The sequence below is a fragment of the Nipponia nippon genome, unplaced genomic scaffold (assembly GCF_047370975.1).
Source record: "Nipponia nippon isolate SJK-2023a ecotype South Korea unplaced genomic scaffold, ASM4737097v1 scaffold_1, whole genome shotgun sequence".
Taxonomy (NCBI): Eukaryota; Metazoa; Chordata; class Aves; order Pelecaniformes; family Threskiornithidae; genus Nipponia; species Nipponia nippon.
The window spans coordinates 27,835,517-27,855,211 of record NW_028262290.1 but is presented as its reverse complement, the minus strand read 5'-3'; the positions used below and the strand labels follow the sequence as shown (position 1 = coordinate 27,855,211).

Here is a 19,695-nt window from a genome sequence, read left to right as displayed (position 1 = left end):
CAATGAAGTTAAATATGTAAATTAGTATTGTTGCTATAACAGTTAACAAAACCAAGCCCCTATACAGTCTAAAGAAGCTTTTCCTTATCTCCACTCACCCTCCCGGCCCTTGAGACAACCTTTGGACTTTTTTCTTCATTTCTCTCTCTGGAAAGAAATACATTCCCATACTTCCATCATAAAAATCAGATTAAATAAAAGCCTTTCGGTATTATTAAAAAGCAAAAATAGCCTGAGATGGTTTTCCATCTCTTTTTCAAGCCGTCTTTAGGAAGTTTCTTTCACGGAGAGAAAGCAAGCCTAGCCATGAACACGCTTTAAAGATGGAACGAGGCGGCTGCAGAGCAGAACGGGACAAACTCTTCTCAAGGGGGAGAAGAAGCAACAGCAGCCTCCTCTCCAGCCTCTTCGGGGGTGGGTTTCCAGCGGCTCGGCCCCCAGGCAAAGCAGCCATCCCCGGGGCCGGGGGGCGGCGGCGGGGCCGGGGGGGCGGACCGCCCCCCCGGCCCCGCCGCCGCCCCCCGGCCCCGCCGCGGCTGCGGGCGGTGGCGGCGGCTGCGGCGGGCGGATGGCGGCGGAGCCGGGAGCGGGGCTGCGCATCTTCCGCGATGTGAGTACGCGGCAGCCTTGACAGGGACCCCCTCCCTTCAGCAAAGGCAGCAATTGCAAGCGCTTGCGGGGGGGGGATGTGTGTCTGTCTGTCTTTTTTTTTTCTCCGTTTTGCTATTTTTCCTTGTCATTTGTTCTTTTTTTTTTCCTCCCTTTTCAATTTTTTTCTTCTTTTATTTCTTCTTTTATTTCTTTTTTTGTTGTTTTTTTTTTTTTTTTTTTTTCTAGAGCCGTGATTTCCTCCCTGGGGTGGAAGGGGGTGAAGCCTAGTGAGGTTTTGGGTCTTTCCCTTTCCTTTTCCCTTCCCCTTTCCCTTTCCTTTCCCCTTTCCCTGCTCCTTCCCTCCTCCCCTCCCTTTCCCCTTTCCTTTTTTGTTTTTTTCTAAATGTTTTTAACATTTAAATTGTTAATGAGGGGAATGAGTTTGCTGCCGATGGTGTGCATGCGTGAGGAGAGCAGCTTAGCAATTGGGGGTGGTTAGGTGAGACGCTGGGTGAAAACACTGTCACTTTTCAAAATACAGTGCTTGGGTTTTTATTCATTTATTTTTTTCTGGGCTTTTCACTGAAGAGTGTCTCACGCTGTAAAAGTTCTTTCGCAAACTGTGCAGGCATTAGACCTTTTCCCATCCCATCAGACCTTGATGGATTTGAGGTGCCCAGGGTTGATGTGCAGAGCAAGCCTGAGCCCCTCCATACTTTGAGGGGGAGCCCAGCGAGGTGCCCTCCTGCTCACCTGGCCATCCTGCCCCTCAGGGGTGCTGTGCGAGACCGTCACGGGGGGCTCAGCATCTCACAAGATGCAGCTGTAACGCTTTTTATCTAAACTTGCCCAGCACAGAGCATTTCTTGGTCCAAGGCGAGTCCTGGATAAAAGGCAAACTCCCACCCAAAGATCTCCAAAGTATCCTCTGTCCTTGATCTTCAGACCAACTCTACTGCCAACTCTGATCTACTTCAGACCAACACTTATACCAGGGTTAGTCCACAGTATCAGTGGGAAATGGCACGTTCTGTATTAGAGATTTTCTTAAGGACCTTCTATCTAGATATTTTCTCTAATATACCCACATAAACTTCCCCAACATTTTCCTCAAATTATTTCAAGCAGTCCCTAATGAAAGCCACATCTCCTCATCTCCTGATTGTTCTAGGCTCCATAAGAAATCATTTAAATTAGACTCTTTGTTGACTTTTAGTATTTCCATTCAGGTGTATAATGAAAAATGCAGCTTTTTGGTCTTATAAATACCTCTTGTAAAAGAAACAGCAGAATTACAGGCATACATCACAGACAGAAGAGAAATCCAAGCTGCCAGGAAAGAGTTAAAAAACATTAAATGGAGCCAACTCCCCAGTTTAACTCAGCACACTGGGTTAGGAAACTGCAGATGGTCAGAATACCTGATAAAGCCAAAACTTTTCATTTCACCCGAAGTAAAGAATTTCATTCAAATCAAAAATATTTGTTTAACTTTCAGCAATTTCTTAAACCAGTGTGAGGTTCATATTTACAGAAAAGCAGGTGCCATTCACAAAACTGGTGAAGAGGAGGGAGGGGAGCTGCTGCTGTGCTTCTGCTCTTACATCTGGAGGAAAACCTTAAATTCAAACCTAGCCTGTGCCTGCTTCAAAGCAGGGACTGGACCCTGGGGGCCCTCCCTCCTGTGAGAGTACACTCATATCGCAGATATTTGGGGGTGTGCAGCTCTTTGATAACTCCTCAGTGACATACCCCCAGCTACATAAACACTTAACTGCATACTAAACCAGGCAGCAAGAGAGTGGCTCTAAGGCTGCACAGAAAGGGCAGGCACTGAGGTCCTGGTCCTGCTGGGAGCTGGGCAGAGACCTAGTGCGAGTGAGACCTGATTTCTAATGCAACCTCCTCCCTGCTTTTCTGTCAAAGTCCTTATCAAGTGTCCAAAGGATTTGAACATTTCCGTAAGGGTTTTTTAAAAAGATTAATTAAAATTAATCCAAAATTTAAATAATAAATAAATAGTAAAATTATGCAGAAACTTTTGCCACTTTTGACCCATACTTAAGGGGCACTTCTAGCTGATTGAAACTCCACTGCTACAGCTGTCCCAGTCCTATACATCCATAAGCCAAGCCCGAGCAGCCAGCGCTCTTGCTTGCAAGTCTTGCACTAGGTGTGGGCTGCATCACCTGGTGTGGCTCTTAACACCCCTGTGGCTCTGCATGGGCCCCTGCTGCTCGTGGCACAAGTCACGGGTCATCTGTAAATATTGCTTGGGTCCATGCTGGTCTTATTTATCACCTCGCTGAAGCACACCTTGCTCTTTCCCATCAGACATGCTTGCACATGTGCCCACAGCGGGCAGCTCAGCCCAGGCACCTGCAAGGCGAGGGATTTCAGCACTAGCCCCTCTGGTATGCATCTGCTTGGGGGCACCCACTGTTCCCTTTTATCGGCGGTAACTGGGCAGAAGAAAGCCTTTAGTTCTTAGAGCATCGTGTTTCTCCACCCTCCCCAAATTTCACAAATCTCTCCACTTTCAGCTGAAAATCTGCAAAACCTTTCAGCACGCTGGCTTTGCCATCTCTGTTAACATACAGTTCCTGACTCCAGAGCAGCACCAAGTCCTACAGGCAGCACGGTGGCACGTACCTTGGCAAGCAGGCTGGCTTCTTCAGGTGACACAGAGAGGAAACAAGGCTGCTTGCCAATGAGATAGGAGAAAGGCCAACAACAGTTCCCCCAAAAATCCAGCCAAACCTGCCTGGAATCTAGGGCCGTACTTTACATGTTAAGGATTGTAGAAAGAGTCTTTATTTTATTTTAATAATGCTTTAATGATCTTTCCTTTGCTCTGCATTTAGTCTATTAGTTCTCATTAGGAGAAAATCTCCAGTTTAAGAGCAAAAATTTAAAACCCGTAAAGAGTCCAATCCTGAAAACTGAGTTGCAATATATGATTTATTTGGATATACAGGGAGGGAAGATGTCATCTTACTAAGTTTATTTCATACTTTATGTGCTGTAAACTTGGTCCAATGCAAAGTTCAGCTTAGAGACCATAAGCGAAGTCCTGGATGTGGGTCACAATTTTGTTAGTTCCCCGCCAACCTCACCCAACAGAACACAGTCATGAAGATGCTCCGACAGAGTTTGGCACCTGGATCCTTGGGTTTCTCATTTGGTTTCGCCTCTAGGAACACAGCAGTTATGCCATGTGCTGGAGAACCTGTTCAGATACTACTAGCAGTTTGTCAAACTGGAGAACATTTCCATTGCTGTCAGCTCTCAAAAATATATGTGCGCATTTTGAAACTCTTTTCATTACTGATATTCATAGCAGCAATAGAAACTATATTCCGAAGATTTGCTTTCTTCCCTTGTCTGAACTTGTTACAGCACTGCCCGGATGACTCCCCATTGCGGCTCAGGCTGAAGTAGCGATGGGGACCATGTCCGGAAACGTAGCAGGGTGACAGCGCATGGCAATTGTGCATACCTGAAGTGTCACATGGTGACCCATGCCCCAGCAAATCCACCTCATCCGGAGAGCAGCGAGCAAAGAAACTGGAGGAGACCCCCCTCTGTCGCTTCCACTCCCTATCCCTGATCCCTTCTTCAAAGTGTGAACTGATGTGGTGGTACCTGTGATGGGGCTCCAGCAGGGACAGGCGGGCACGCCAGCGTGTCACCGGCAGTGACAGGGCCAGTGCACCTGCGTACAGCCCCGAATGGGTTGGCACTGTGTCCCCCCGCCAATGGCAGGGCTGGACCTGGAAGGGTCTGCCACCTCTCCTTGCGGGATGCACCCCCCAGGACCATCTGCTCAGACTTTGCATGAGATGTTACAGGCTCTCACCTACGTATTTAAATAGCTTTTCCAGCATCTGCCATTTACAGTGGGGAGAAAAGGCCGACCTGCAGACTGTGTGGGTAAGCTAGGGTCACATACAGTTTTTGTGGCAGAAGTATTGCAGCAAAGGATCTACAGCAGGCACCCCCCTGCTGCCCTTGCCTTCCTGGCTTATAAACCTCTACGCTTTCCCTCTGCCCTTTCTTCTGTACCTGATTTCTACTCACTATCAAATTTGCCCCCACACATCTGATCTCTCTGCCTCCCACACCCCGTCTGATTCCTTCATGCCACTCAGCTCCTCTCCTGCCTTATCCCTTTGCTTCCTCCACCCACGCAAACCCTGAGTCTCTCTCACCATCTCAGATGCTCAGCGCATCCTTCCAGCCATCATCTGTGCATCTGTGCATCTTCTTTAAACCACTTCTCTCAACCCCGAATCCAGTGTCATGGTAGCCATACGGTATCAGGTTTTGTGCCTGAACATCATCCTTATAAGCCATGTGCAAACTAGAAAATAAAGCTGGTTCTTATTATGGTCTTGGTTTTTTATGCACACAGCACAGGAGGAGTTAAAGAAAGCAATACTCTGAGGGAAGGATGGAGACACACTAAGGGCTTTTCAGTTTTATGCAGCCTTGTGAAAATATGATGTAGAGCTCAAACTATAAATTCCCACTAAATACAGCATTGTGTGCTATTAACCCATACAAAAAAAAGTGATTCTGTTCTCTCTCTCTTTTTGTGTAGATACTAAGAAGAGCAGACAAGAATGGTAAGACCGGTCATGTGTCTTTCCCCTCCCTTTCGAAAAAAAAAATCCATCATTGATTCAGCATTTTAAGTCATGCTTTAAATGTCCTAACGGGAAAACCAGCCATCCCTCATGTCATTTTTTGTTTTCTACAGGCTCAATGCAATGTATTTTGTTGTTCACTGATCCTCCCTACAGGTTCTTTAAGGGCAGATCTTGTGCTTTCACAATTTGGCATGTGTTTTTGATTTGCTCCTTGGGTGCATGTGGGTGTTTTCTTAATGACATTGTGTTCACAAGAAGGTTTGAAATACTTGTTAGTAGCTCCATCTTATTACTTTTTAGAAACACCATAGGCTATATCTAGCAATCAGACTTGTTTCCTACGTTTTGCAGTTATTTATTTGTTTGGCATGTCAGCAGGCAGAATAAAGCCTTGAATTCAACTCACATATTTATAACACAAAAGTTTTGAGTTTTTTGTTATGTTCTTAATCGAAAGTTTTGCCTTTGTGCTGCTGACTGATTTTCCTTCCACATATATTTTTTCCCTTGTTTAAATTCAGTAAGTTGGAGCATAGTACTGTAAGGCTTCACAAATGCCCCTGTTTGGGCTGCAGCAGGGAAGGGTCCTTGCTGTAAGGGCCACAAGTGTAACCACGGGAATTTTTTTCTGGGGTACACAGTCATGGTCTTGAACCTGACTTTAACTCCTTTTCCCATCTCAGAATTGCTGCACAATTTTGGACAAGTTACGTTGTCATTTTTGTGCCACATATCCCAGCAGAGAAATGAAGCCTCTGCTACTTCCCTGTGTCACGCAGAGTGTGAGATTTGGTATGTTTGAGGCTATGAAGAGCTTCTGTAGCTCTGCAGTTACCATAATAGTATTTATACTTAACTCAGATAACCAGAGTTAGATCTTGCAGGACAAGAAGGAAATACAAGCTCACAATTATTTAGCACTGTAATACAAAAGTACGGGAAGAAGGGAGATGCGACTTCTTGCAGAAGCACGGGCCAGACTTCAGTCTTTTCCTGAAAGCATTGAAGAGTGTCAAACCCACAGCTCAGACAGGTTTAACCCTGGCAAGGAATTCCAGTCAATCCTCAGAAAACAGGTATTGTGCAGGTTCAAGAAAGTGTACTCTCAGGTATTTAAAGGCATAATGGATACTATTGGGAAAATCAGAGAGAATCACTTTCAAGGAAGAACTGTTGGACAGTAAGGGGCTACCATACAGTTTGGTGGTATAGCTGAACCTGTCAAATAACCGTTTATTGTTGCTGAGAGGGCAATCCCACCCCCACAGCCCACCTCCGGCTGCATATTCCTGCCCCAACTCGTGTGCAGCAACTGGCACTTCCCACTAAACCAAGGCAGGCTCCTTCAGAGAGCTCAGGGACCACAAAACCCATCACTGTGAGGGTTTTTTGTTAGTGTTTTAACTCCCTCAGTCAGCTTGCCTGTGGCTCGGAAGGGCGGTGGTGGTGCAGGCTGAATCCCAAGGTGAGGGCTGCAATGGAGAGGAGAAGGACCTTCCCCTTCAGCCATGCTTTTCCAGCTTAGCTGTGTGCCAGCCACAGCCAAGCTCTCCCGGCATCCCCCGCAGATCTCCTTGCGGTGTTTGGAATAGATGTTTATGTGTCTGAAGACTGATGAGCATGAGAGCGCATGGTGCAGAGCAGGGGTCGTCATCCCGCTGGAGTCAAAAAGAGCCCTTGCAGCTTCATGTCCCTGCCCTGGACTTTGAGCTCATGCTCTGTCCCAGCCCTGGTGGATCCACAGCACTTTAGTGGTCAGGAAGACTTCCAGTCCTCAATGAGGTTACCCCACAGTTTATTATTGATACTTTGCTATTAAAATAGGGGAAACAGCTCACATGATCAGTGACAAACTTGCTTGTTCCAGAACAATATGAACCCATGTTGGCCCTAGAGACTTTGGTCACTGAAGTTCATACTTATATATGGATCCTTTGCAACATATTATTGGGAGAAAAGTGGCTAAGTTCAGCCACTTCTATTAATTTAAGTCCATGAGCTTGAAATGGTTTCAGCTCTCATGTGCTTAATTGTGTTTGCTCAACCATCAGTTGCACTTGGACTTCCACTTTACTAATCTAGCACTGTGCAGGCTCATGCCGCATTAATAAGGAGGAGATTTGTCTTAAGGCTGGGATGTTAAGCACCTTCTCAGAAAGTGAATACTCATCTAACATGCTTACACTGTTATCAACACAGATTATTAGCTTTTGTTAATGACTAAGATACTTGCACTTTCAGTATCACCTTTCTGTGCTGCAGGAAACCAAGTATTGGCTTACAGTAACAAATACTACGTTACTGTCCACGACACACTCTTGTTAACCCATACACTTTTAATAGGACTCTCTCAGAGCTGCCGTATTCATTCTCTGTGAGATTAAAATACCCCCCAAAAAATTTATCATCAAAAACCTTACTAGATACGTGCTTGACAACAAGAAAAAAATAGATCAAAAAAAGTGAATCAAGCTGATAAATGGAGTTTTATAGGAGATAGCATTCTCACTATGAATTTAGGGACTGTGGGACTTCAGGTTAGCCTTCCACAACAAAGAAAGACAACTATTCTTGCAAAGACAATATAAAATGAGAGATCAAGAGAGCCAACAAATCCTGCTGAACTGCTGTTCCTCAAAAATACTACAATGATTTATGACAGCTGGGTTTAATTGAGAAACTCCTTTGTCAAACAGTCATTCCCCTATTTGAAAGAGGCCATACAAATGTTGTTTCTTTTGGGGTGGTGGCTTCTTTCTTTGCCAGCCCAGGTACATATATCATTCTGTTACCCTTCCATTTCTGGAAATATCAGCTATGCACAGTTTTCACAAGAGGATCAGCTTCATAAATTCTATATATATAGTTCTTATTTCATGGCTGAGCAGCTCTGCTTTGTATGGAGCAGATCCACACTCCTCCTGTAACTGAAAAGGTCGTGGGATTTTCTTAGAGGGAGAACAAGGCATAGGGAAGGAATATCACATTTCTAAGAAATATATGGTTCATAATGTTGACAAAAGCAACAGAAAACCCTGAGGGGAAAGAAGCAATTTCATAAAGGTGAGATGTTGCACATTGACCTTTTTGGAAAGGAGAAGTTTCAGGTTTGCATGCCAAAATGAAGTTTTGGTCAGGTTTACTTTCAAAGGAAAGCTAATTTGGAAAAATTCCAGTTGAAAGGAAAGTTCTTCATTTGTTTTATTCATTTTGCTATTTAAAACAAAACCAAACTCATTAAATTCCTCTCAAAAAGTAAAATCTTGTCACTAGCCAGCAGTGACAAGAAATATGGAAAACTGGAACTGCCAAATGCAGTCTTTCCTAATCAAGATAATTTTTTACCTCCCCCATCTCACAGGCAACAGTGGTTGCTCCACACACACAACTGCAGCACCTATATGTGCTTACCCTCCCACCTGTCTGCATGAGGAGTTTCTCTTATCTTCTGATATGCTAAGAGGGACGTGGGGCACCCCGTGAGCCTGGCAGTGATTTGCAATCAAATGAAACAATATCAGTTGTTGGTAAAGGTCACCCTGGGGCCTCTCCTGACCATGCAGCTTTGATACCTGCCCTATTAGTATAGCCTCATGCTATAATTCCCTCCTGTTAGCACAGGAATGGAAATTCAAATATGTTGCAGAAATCCAGTCACAAACAGTCTGACTGTCAAAATGGAGAAGGAAAAAAGTAATAATATACTGAGAATGCAACTCTCGATCTTGCAAGAGCAGCAGTCTTCTTTCAGCTCAGGAAGGGTCCTTCAACACTGATGGTTCAACACTGACCAGAGCCAGGGAGTACCACAAAATAACTGGAGAGCAGTGCCCTGCCTTTGCCTGCATCACGGTGGGGGTCGTTTCTCTTCCCATCCTCCTGGGAGAAGAGAGCTGCTCTTCTCTTTCTACTTCATCATCTCCAGCTTTTTCTTGAGGGGATCCTGGCTGCTTCAGGTCTATTTTCTCATGAAGATGGAAACAAATGACTCTGAGCCCAGTGGCATGCTTGCCTGGCTGTGGATTGCTGAGCATATGTGCCAGCACAATAACCACTCTTTAAGGCATGAGCTTCCTCTCCTGCTCTGGGAACATGGCATGCCCTGGCATTTAAAACTCCCCTTCACACTTTTCAGTGTGGAAATAGCCATCCAGTTAAACCGGAGAGAGGAGAGAGTGACCCCCAGCCATGTCCTCCAGAAGTAGGACCTCTCAGCTGTCTCTCTCGCCTCTGCAAGTTTAGAACTGGTATTTGATTATGGCCTCGTTCCAAACTTACAGCTTCTGCCCCCAAACCCTCAGATGAGCTCCAAGCAGGAATTAACTAAAAAGGGCAGCTCTAATATGACAGGTTTAGAAAAGGTAGTCTATATATAGGTGCTGTCATTGATTTGCAAATACAAGTCAGTTGTTATGAAAAAGCACTGAGTATAAGCAATATCTCAAATATCCTTAGAGCACCTAAGAGGAAGATATTTGAGAACACTGTAGGTAATATCTGCTATAGAAGCAGAGACATTCCAAAAAGAAAAAAAAAAGCCGTAACTATAAGGAGCACAGTAAACAGTATGCTGCAGGCAGTCGGGAATGACTGCGACCAAATGACGGAAAATCAAAAAATTGACTAAACAAAGCAAGACTAAAGCCCAGAGATGGCCAAATCTGAATATCAAACACCCAGAACAGACCAGCAACAAAATATTATTAATGCCAGAACCAGCGCATTTATGTTTGGCTTCATTTTTTCTCTGACATTTCAAACAAGCACTCACTGAAAGCTTCCCCCCCCCCCAAAAAAAATGTGGGGTTTATAATTTCATTGAACTAGAATCTGTAAAATGAAGAATACAGTCAGATGAGACTAATCTTCTCTTTCTCTCGTATGTCTTCATTCAGCCCCTCCTGATGTCCATGATGCAGAGCAGGGACATCACACTTTTAAATGTAGAATTCTAAAACTGTATAGCATGATAATGCTAACAGTATCTTCTCACCTGCTTTTAGCATAAGAAATTATATTGGAAAAATCCACCAGTGCCCTCTGTAAAACGCATAGCACTTCAGCAGTAGCAAAATTGTTGCAGGGGATTTCAGACCAGCTCTAAAACCATGCGAACAATAACCCAACAAAAAACTGCAGGTCATAAATAAAGGACTCTTTAAAATAAGGCAACAGAGTGCAGCAGTAGCATCCTATAGCTTCCACTGCTGTCAGTGACCAAAGGGACTGATTCACAGGGCATACACATTTGAGTCACCCAACAAAATTTCCACAGAATAACCAAAAAGCCACCAAGTTGCACCTATGTGATGATCAAGAGGAAGTCTCACAACACTCACTCTAGAGTCAGTCTTGCAGAGATCAAAATAGGTGTTTTCATATTCATTATTTATTGACAGTGCCATTGCAGGACAAACACTGACTTTGAAGGTGAGTCTTTTACCATCTGTGTCTGCTTGTGTGTCTCCAGGTGAGCTCTGGCAAGGTGCATGCTGCCTCACTACAGCAGTCCTCAGATGGTGACTTCTCAGTGGCTCTAGCTTGTAGCCCAGAATGCAAATTTAAGCCACCCCAGAGGACTGAGTGAATACGCCTGGGAGAGGCAGGGGAAGCACCTCAGGAAGGGGATCTCTTGACTCACCCTAATGTGAACCATCAGAGTTGGCCTGGAGGCTCTCTGAAGATCGCCACCTATGGGATTAAACTTTTTTTCAAGAACAGTTTTAGAGTTACACCAAAGCAAGGCATGGCAAGTCCCTGACTTCAGCATTTTTTCCTCGGCCAGTATCTCCTAATCTGAGTCCACAATAGCTTGGCATCTCATGAGGTCTTCAGCTAGCCCATAGACTTCCCTCAGCAGTGCTGCACGGTGGCAGCTGCAGCAGCACATGGGCTCTCCCCGCCATACACAAGGACTGGCCAGATATGTCACAGCATGGCAGGGTGACCCAGCTCTTGTGTGCCCTTCCTTGAGAAAAACAGCTATGTGCAGGGATCCCTTGGGGAAGCTCTATGCGCCATGATATCCAGAAAGGCCAGGTCTTAACATCGTAGTGGCCGCGTTTGAGCTATACATTTACCCGATGACTTTACAAAACATATATTCTAAACGGGAGTCAGAGCACAGAAATTCTCTGAACTGCAGCATTGCTGATTTGAGCTCCCAAATTATTCAATCAGTACCGGTAAAATGGATTTGTAAGGCAAAACCCCTGTAGCACAGCCTCCGAGGACTCTTGCCATGCTGCTCTTTTCTTCCTGACCATCTGGATCCACTGCAGACGCCGCCCTGGATCCTGTTTCAGAGCCCAGGCACTGCCTGGGGTGGGATTCCCCATCCCACCTCCCTCGGTCCTTCAGGTGCTGCAGGGCTGGACTCTGCGCTCCAGATTCCAAATGTTATTATTTCTGTAAAAACAAAATGCCTTCTTTTAAATCTAAACCCTCTCCCTGTTAGCCTAGTCCCCTTGGGACCACTTGGTTACATGTGCTAAGCTTTTCCAGCATAACAGCTGGAATAGTGGCTCAAAATCATTATTTCTGGTTATATCAACACTCAATACAGATCAGAGTCAATGAAAGCTTAGTGCATTTGCCCAGAATCTTTAAAGCTTCAGTCTATGTCTGTGCTTTTTCTTATGCAACCCCTTATGCCTGGGACCTAATGGATATTATCAGCATACTCTTTGGCACACTGAAATTTATTATTTTGGCAGCTCTTCCTTAGTCTGATTCCAGCCTATGTGCTGTGTGCCAATAAATCAGGCTTTTTTCAGCTTTTTGCATCTGGTTCAGAACATCCATGTCTGTTGTCATGTGTGTGTCCCCACTACCTCGTTTTCTTTGTGTATAGGGCAATATTTTAGCACTCAAGTGCTCTGATACAAACCTTTTACAGCAGATATGGACTATCAGTTCTTTCCAAAAAGGCAAGTCACACAGCAAGTCCCCAGGAGTAGGTGAGCTGGGAGGAGGACCCACGTTTATGCTGCCTTCCCACTGTGTTTGCTTCAACCACGCAGGGGACTGTGGCCTGAGTGAGGCACTTCAAGGCTTTAAGTTCTTCAAAGGCAGCCAGATTTCAAAAAGACATAAAGGGCTGTCTCAACTCCCATGAGGGATTTAGGAAGTCAGCTCCCATTGAGAACTGTGAGGGCCTGGATGGGGCTGTGGTTTTGGCCCTTGCCTTTCCCATGGCAGAAGTGGCTGCTTCATTTTGAGCACTGCCATTTCCTAGTCCCTGTTGTACCTTCCTGGGGAATAAATACTTTCTGCCACAGGGGATTTTTCTGTTTATTGGTTTCACTTGTTGTTATCTCTTCTCCCTTTGCTAATTTTTGCCCTACAAGGGCAGAGGACTGTTCTCATAGAGCCCCAGACCCTAAACAAACCAACTGCCCTGGCAGTGTGCACATTGCCAGCCTGGAGGCAGGCTGGGCACTGTCTGGTTGGGCCGGGACAATGCCATGGGCTCTGCCTTCCAAATCCCATCCTGCCAAGCTGAAGCCCAGGATGAGCTTTAGCCCAGTGGGTGTTTTTCCCTCTAATTGCCATAAGCTCTTCCATGTGGCTCTTCCAATTGCCATAAGCCCTAGGGCTGCCATTCAGCCATACGAGCTCCATCTGATGTTGCTCATGCTATGGAAAGACTGCTTTGCTGGTCCTCCGTGGATCCCACAGGAACATTTAACTGCTAGGAAAGGCTCACAGTCCTAACAAGAAGCCTGAAATAGGTGGGAGTGGAAGCTGTTTTGTTGCCCTCCACCATTTGCTGGCATCTCTGAGAGACATCTCTGCTCCTCTGCACCACCATAACTTCCTTCACTGGCTGCACACTCACCATTTGCCATTGTCTTTGGGCACCTAGACTCCAAATACATACATACCCTTGTTTATTATTTGCTTGATATCTTTTCACTCACTGAAGGCATCTTTCAACTCAAAAAGAGAGTATGTGTGTGGCTTTCCGTCAAATATACCGTTGTCTATTGAAGTTATAAGTTATCCAGAATGTGTCCTGGAGATTACTAGTGTTTCTGGAGCAGACTGGCTGAGGGATATCACTTGGGCCTATTTTACACATAAAACCATCTATTCAATAGAGAGGTGAATTTTACTGAAATAAATATAAAAATGCAATTGTAACCCAAAGGAAGGCTCCCCTAAAACACCACATAAATATATTTCTAAACTTTCATGTGCTACATCGGGACATTCATTTTATTGTTTGTATTTTTGTCTGCCAGTCAAGAGTGTTTTGGCTCCAAGGAGGACAGGCAACTGTGCCTGTTTTTGAAGAAATCCTGCTTGTGAAAGATGTCAGAGAAGATACACAAAAGCAAGCAAGGCTTGCAAAACAGCTTCTTTGAGATAACGTTGCCAAGGCAAATGCTGCTGAAGGTTCATTTGTCTGAGGGCTGCATGGCTTCAGAGAAGTTTGTCTTTCATGAATCATCCATCCCCTGTCGCTTTGCCAGTGGCAAGGATTGAAGCATCTGTAACAGAGGTTTCTGCTCAACTGCTCTGAAGCACTTAAACCAGACAGTATTTATCTGGGCACTCCGAGGGCAGCGAGGTGTGCCCCAGGGAGGTGGTGCTGAGGATGCGTAACGCAGCCTTTAAAATAAAAGCCATTCTTGACACTTGAAAAAAAAAACCTGGCTAGGCAAACGTGTCTTCAATTAAACAGCACAAGGAGCACTTGTTAAGGGTTGGATCTGAGCTTCATCTGAGCACTGAGGAAGTGCAGGGGTGGCCTGGGCCACCAGGAGCTGAATCCCCAGCTGCACTAGCAAAACAGTTATCCTCATACAAAATCAGAGGAATGCCATGGAGAATCAGAGCTTTTTTCAGTGAACATAACTGTATGAAGTCTGTAAGTAACCGAATAGGTTGAAACCTCCTTGGGTTTTGCCAGCAACAAGCTCAGTGATGTGTCAGTCAACGTCAATGACATTCAAAATGTTATTGAGAATAAATAGCAATGAAGCAAAAGGCAATGTCTGCTCTTGGATGATAAAATTTAAAGAAAATAGCTAAAGTGCCCAATCTGGCTGTCGGCAGATCATTGATTTTCTGGATTGATGTAAAGCCAATGACCCTGAAGAACAGAGATAAACAGACAGATGTTTCAGGTTTTGTGTCTTACCCAGACTGTTCTATGAATAAACTCATAATATGTTTATCTCAGGGAAGTTGCCAAAAATCAGTAGTTTCTTGAGTATGTTCAGTATAACTTGCATGCAAACCACCCTTCCTAGCAAAGGCTAAAGCTGCAGAGGCAGTTTGATTAAACAATTGATTGTATCTGTATGAGCCAAAGGAAGCATAGCTGTGAAAAGCAGCTCATTTCGACACGGTCAATATTTGATATTCCTTCTCCGTAACCAGTGCCAAATGGCAGATGTATTTAGATTCTCAATTAGGTAACCATGGCAGCTCTGTCAAAGAGAATTGCCTACCTTCAACACAGCATTGTGCCATCTTGGTTTTTAGCTCTTGTAGATCTTGACATTTTATTTTGATCGTAACGATGATTATCTCCAGCTACAATCTGTCTTTTCATATTAAACATTTCAAAATGTTTTTGTTGAAGCAGACATTTAATTTGTACAATTTTGAAACCTCTTGAAGATTACATATTTGAAACCACATATTCAAGTCAAAGAAATTATGAAAGAGTGAGGAAACTCCTCAGCTCTACTCTTCAAATCTGCATACTGCAGTACAGCATGTAGTTACAGGATTCAGATACTGCCTGTATAATAGATTCTTCACCACTATAAAATTAGGCCACAATATGTTGTAAAATAGTCTAGTGCTTAGGACATCTTAGTCTTATCCTCTACAGTGGTTTAGTGCCCCATGAGTGATTCAGTATGTTACTGAAGGAAGAGAAAGAGACATGTAAACTTAAATTTAGTGCTACCCAAAACACAGTTATGAAGTGTTAGGCTTTGAAAATATTCTTTATGCTTCATGCAAAGAGTCAATCAGTTTAGATAATTTATTACGTAACTACTGTTTAACCATTCACACTTCTTCTAAATAAAAGCGGTGGATCTTCTTTCTTTGGCTTTTCTTTGCTGATTATCAGTCTTGCATTTAAAACTCACTAGTCAATGAGGAACAAATTGCCCTAACTGTTTTAATGAAGTTACAGATTTGCCTCATCCTGACCCATGGACTTCTGAAGTCATACCTGTACAGCAAAGAAAAGAGGACAGTTGTCCTTCAGGACAGAAGCAAATGTCAGCTGTTGCTGAGGGATCCCTGATGAAATCTCATGGACTTCTGTGGGATCAGATTTCCATTTGCAAACTTCTCTCTTTCATTTTTTCAACATCCTGCTGACAAGCATTGGTTGGTTTCTCACATCACCTTCTATACAATGTCATTCAAAGCCCCATCCAGGCTCTAGATCATTTCAGCATGCAGAATTCTCATATATATCTTCCTTTAATTGATTCCTTCTCCTCAGCCTTGAATCATATACTCAGGAAAAAAATAGTTGTTCTGACTGTCATATGTTGTTTAAATAGTCATTGTGATATGATTAGCAGCCAGAGTGGACAAAGTGTGATGCTCCTTGCACCCCAGAGTCCTACTTTCCAAAACAGATAATAGCCTAAGTCTGCCACTTCTGTCACTGCAGCCATGGCCACCCTGTGAGTGGGAGAGGAGAGGCTGTCCAAATTGCAGCACATTTTCTCCATTTCTGATGTCACTAATTAAAAAAAAAAAAAAAAAGCATGGAAAATCTGCTGTATAGCAGCTTCTCTGGGATTATCAGACATGCATAAGTGAGGTGAGATACAAGTACGATCCCTTCTTCAATGAAACGCTGTAGTAGTTATTGGAATACCCTTTAGAAAGTATTGATGGTTGTGCAAAGTTTGATCTGACAAAAGGAGGGTAGAGCCTCAATCTGAAGTGGTAACATCCTGAAAATACCAGAAGAATTAATCTGCTTAACACATCTCATCTCAAGGATTTTGCCTGATGTAGTCAAGGGCTTGCTATAATTAAAGCTAACTTAAGAAACAGATGAAAGACTCCACCAAATAACGTAGCAGAGATTGTAATAAGGACTTTATCCTCTTGAATTAATGTACATCCCATTACTGTTCTTCTAAATGTTATCATATGGTACTTCCCCACCCTCTGTGTCCCATTAGTCCTGTAGACACTTCCTAACTACAGAAACATGTTATTGATGATGATCAAGACCCATGTGGCGATGACTGGTTTTGTCCCAAACGAATGAGAAGAGCAGATACTTAGAAAACTAAGTTCTTCATAATTAAACTTCTTCATAATTAAACTTCTTCATAGTTGGGCCAATTATATTGTATATTAAATGGCCTGTATATTAAATGGCCAATTCAAACTCCATCTGAAAATCCATCTGACCATTTTGACTGACCTCTGCTATATGTCCAAACCAATTTTCCTATTCCTATATTTTGGTGTAATCTCCAGATGAATTACATGCTGGCAAATTGAAATTTATTTTCTATGCTGACTAAGAAAATGAGCTGAAATTCTTTCCAGCAGAAGAGGACACAAAGCTGGCTTCCTATGAATGTCAAACTTTTTTTAATTTATTTTTTTAATTGCACACCAAGCATAGAGCTTTTTGAGAAAAGTGTATTTTATGAAGAAAGAGAGAATCAAAATGCTGCAAACCAGTGCAATGTATTGATTAGTGCCCTTAGCTAGAGAGGAGAGCCAGGGTCAGATCCCTGCTGCTATTGAATTGTGCACTTGAGTCTCAATCAAGGAGAGGACAAGAGGAAACGGCCTCAAGCTGCGCCAGGGGAAGTTTAGGTTGGATATTAGGGAAAACTTCTTCACCAAAAGGGTGGTCAAGCATTGGAACAGGCTGCCCAGGGAAGTGGTTGAGTCTCCATCCCTGGAGGTATTTAAAGAACGGATAGATGTGGTGCTCGAGGACATGGTTTAGTGGTGGACTTGGCAGTGCTAGGTTAATGGTTGGACTCGATGATCTTAAGTGTCTTTTCCAACCTTAACGATTCTATGATTCTATGTTATTTCTGTGTATTGATCAAATATGTAACGTTTCTACATTTAATCTGAAGAGCTAGAGGGTTTTAGTAGTTTCCTGTTCTACTGCATGAAGTAAACAAGCAAAACCATACATGAAACTAAGGCACTTTCCATTTCTTCATTGTTTCAGATGATGGAAAACTGTCCTTCGATGAATTCAAAGCTTACTTTGCTGATGGAGTTCTGAGTGCAGAAGAACTGCATGAACTTTTTCACACCATTGATACACACAATACTGAGTAAGTGCCCCCTTCTTACAATTACAGTGCTACTCTCTGTACCTGAGAATGGAAAAAAGGCATCAGGCTGATTTTAGAAAACAAGTCTAAGAAGAAAGCTGCTTCAGGGAAGCTAGTCTGTGTCATATGGCTCTGAACTGTACAAGTGAAGTGTTTCTAAAGCTGGGAGAAATACCTGCTTGTTCCAATAAATGTGATTTGGGTACTGAGAACATAGGGTAGAAACTGGATGTCTTCTGTGTTCCCCACCTATGATAGAAAGGACAAGGGGCTGTGGGCTCCTTCAGGCTTAAATATGATTTCCTCAATTCTTGATCCCACTATGCTAATTCATTACATGAGATGAATACTTGGACCAGATGTTGAGCAGGAAAAAAAAAGTAAATGAAGCAATCATATATAGTAAAGAGCAGAAAAAGCCATCCTGTCTGGTGCTGGCATGGTAATTGTGTTGGTGCTGTCACTTAGGCTGTTTGGATATCCCCATCTTGGTTGGGCTTAACAAGGCCACAGGGAAATGAGCTGACAGGAACTTCATGAAGTTCGACAAGGAGAAGTGCAAAGTCCTGCACCTGGGGAGCTACAAGCCCATGCACCAATATATGCTGGGGGCCACCCAGCTGGAAAGCAGCTTGGCAGAGAAGGACACGGGGTGGATGCCAAGTTGAATGTGAGCTAACAACGTGCCCTTGCAGCAAAGGCGGCAAATGGTATTCTGGGCTGCATTAGATAAAGTATTGCCAGCAGGTCAATGGAGGTGATCCTTCCCCTCTAGTCAGCATTGGTGAGGCCACACCTGGAGTCCTGCGTCCAGTTCTGGGCCCCTCAGTACAAGAGAGGCATGACATACTGGAGGAGAGTCCAAAGAAGGGCCACAAAGATGATTAAGGGACTGGTGCATCTCACATATGAGGAAAGGCTGAGAGAGCTGGGACTGTTTAGCCTGGAGAAGAGAAGGCTCAGGGGGATCTCATCAATGTATATAAATACCTGAAGGGAGGGTGCCAAGAGGAAGGATCCAGGCTCTTTTCAGTGGTGCCCAGTGACAGGACCAGAGGTAATGAGCACAAACCCAAACACAGGTGGTTCCCCCTGAACATCAGGAAACACTTTTTTTTACTGTGAGGGTGACCAAGCACTGCCATAGGTTGCCCAGAGAGGTTGTGGAGTCTCCATCTTTGGAGATATTAAAAAGCCATCTGGATACAGTCCTGAGCAACTGGCTTTAGGTGGCCCTGCTTGAGCACGGGGGTTGGCCCAGATGACCTCTAGAGGTCCTTTCCAACCTCAACCATCCTATGATTTTATGACTGAAGAGAATTAATTTCCTTTTTATTTGCTTTCTGGCCATCAATAGTTATTCACAGCAGGGCTCCTGTTTACTGTTAATTAGGAGGGTGTTACTAAGCTAGTGGTTTTTAAATCAGACTATTCCTGTGGTAAAGGTCCTGAGGAGAGGCCATTTATTGCTTTTGCTAAGAGGTTATGAAGACATCATGTGATAATCATGGCATGAGTTGTGGTTCTGGTTACAAGAAGCAAGTACAAAGTAAGTCAGTATTGCTTCATATGGTGGAGCAACAAGTATTAAGATGCTATCACAGCCCTGCTTCCTATGTTTACTGCAAGAAAAGGTAGGAGCAGTGTAACAGGACCTTCTCTTATCCAATGCTAAACTCCACTGTGTCTCTGGGTTTTTTACCTTCCACAGGGAAATTGTAATGTAATTCATCTGCTTCGTAAACATCCAGGCACTAACTCACAGTGAGCTATTAGAAGCCTTGCTCCTCAGATGCATGAGTTTGGCAATCACCTTAATACTTTAGGACTTGCACATTGCCCCAGGTAGCTCCAGACAGGCCTTTCCCCTTGGCCAGTTCTTTCTGACAGTGACTCTCATATGGCTTTCTCTCCTTTGGATGTGTTGTGGTTTAACTCCAGCCAGCAACTAAGCACCACACAGCTGTTTGCTCACCCCCCGCCACCCCAGCAGGATAGGGGAGAGAATTGGAAGCGTGAAAGTCAGAAAACTCATGGGTTGAGATAAGAACTTTTATAAATACATATAAATCCAAAGCAGAAGGTTGCAGAAATACTGCTAAATAAATAGGTACTGTGTACAGAAAAAAATAAGTGTAACATTT

The 19,695-nt window shown here is 43.9% G+C and overlaps 1 protein-coding gene across 2 annotated transcripts in view; it reads left to right on the top strand.

The window, feature by feature from the left end:
• The first annotated feature begins 519 nt into the window (after positions 1 to 519).
• The window catches only part of NECAB1 (N-terminal EF-hand calcium binding protein 1), a 68,119-nt gene continuing 48,943 nt past the window's right edge, over positions 520 to 19,695 (top strand). For both annotated transcript variants that reach the window (XM_087735068.1, XM_087735060.1), the window contains exons 1-3: positions 520 to 610; positions 5,195 to 5,219; positions 17,443 to 17,551. In XM_087735068.1, the coding sequence (XP_087591194.1) occupies positions 569 to 610; positions 5,195 to 5,219; positions 17,443 to 17,551 (176 nt within the window). In that variant the 5' untranslated portion in view covers positions 520 to 568. The remainder of the gene's footprint in view (positions 611 to 5,194; positions 5,220 to 17,442; positions 17,552 to 19,695) is intronic.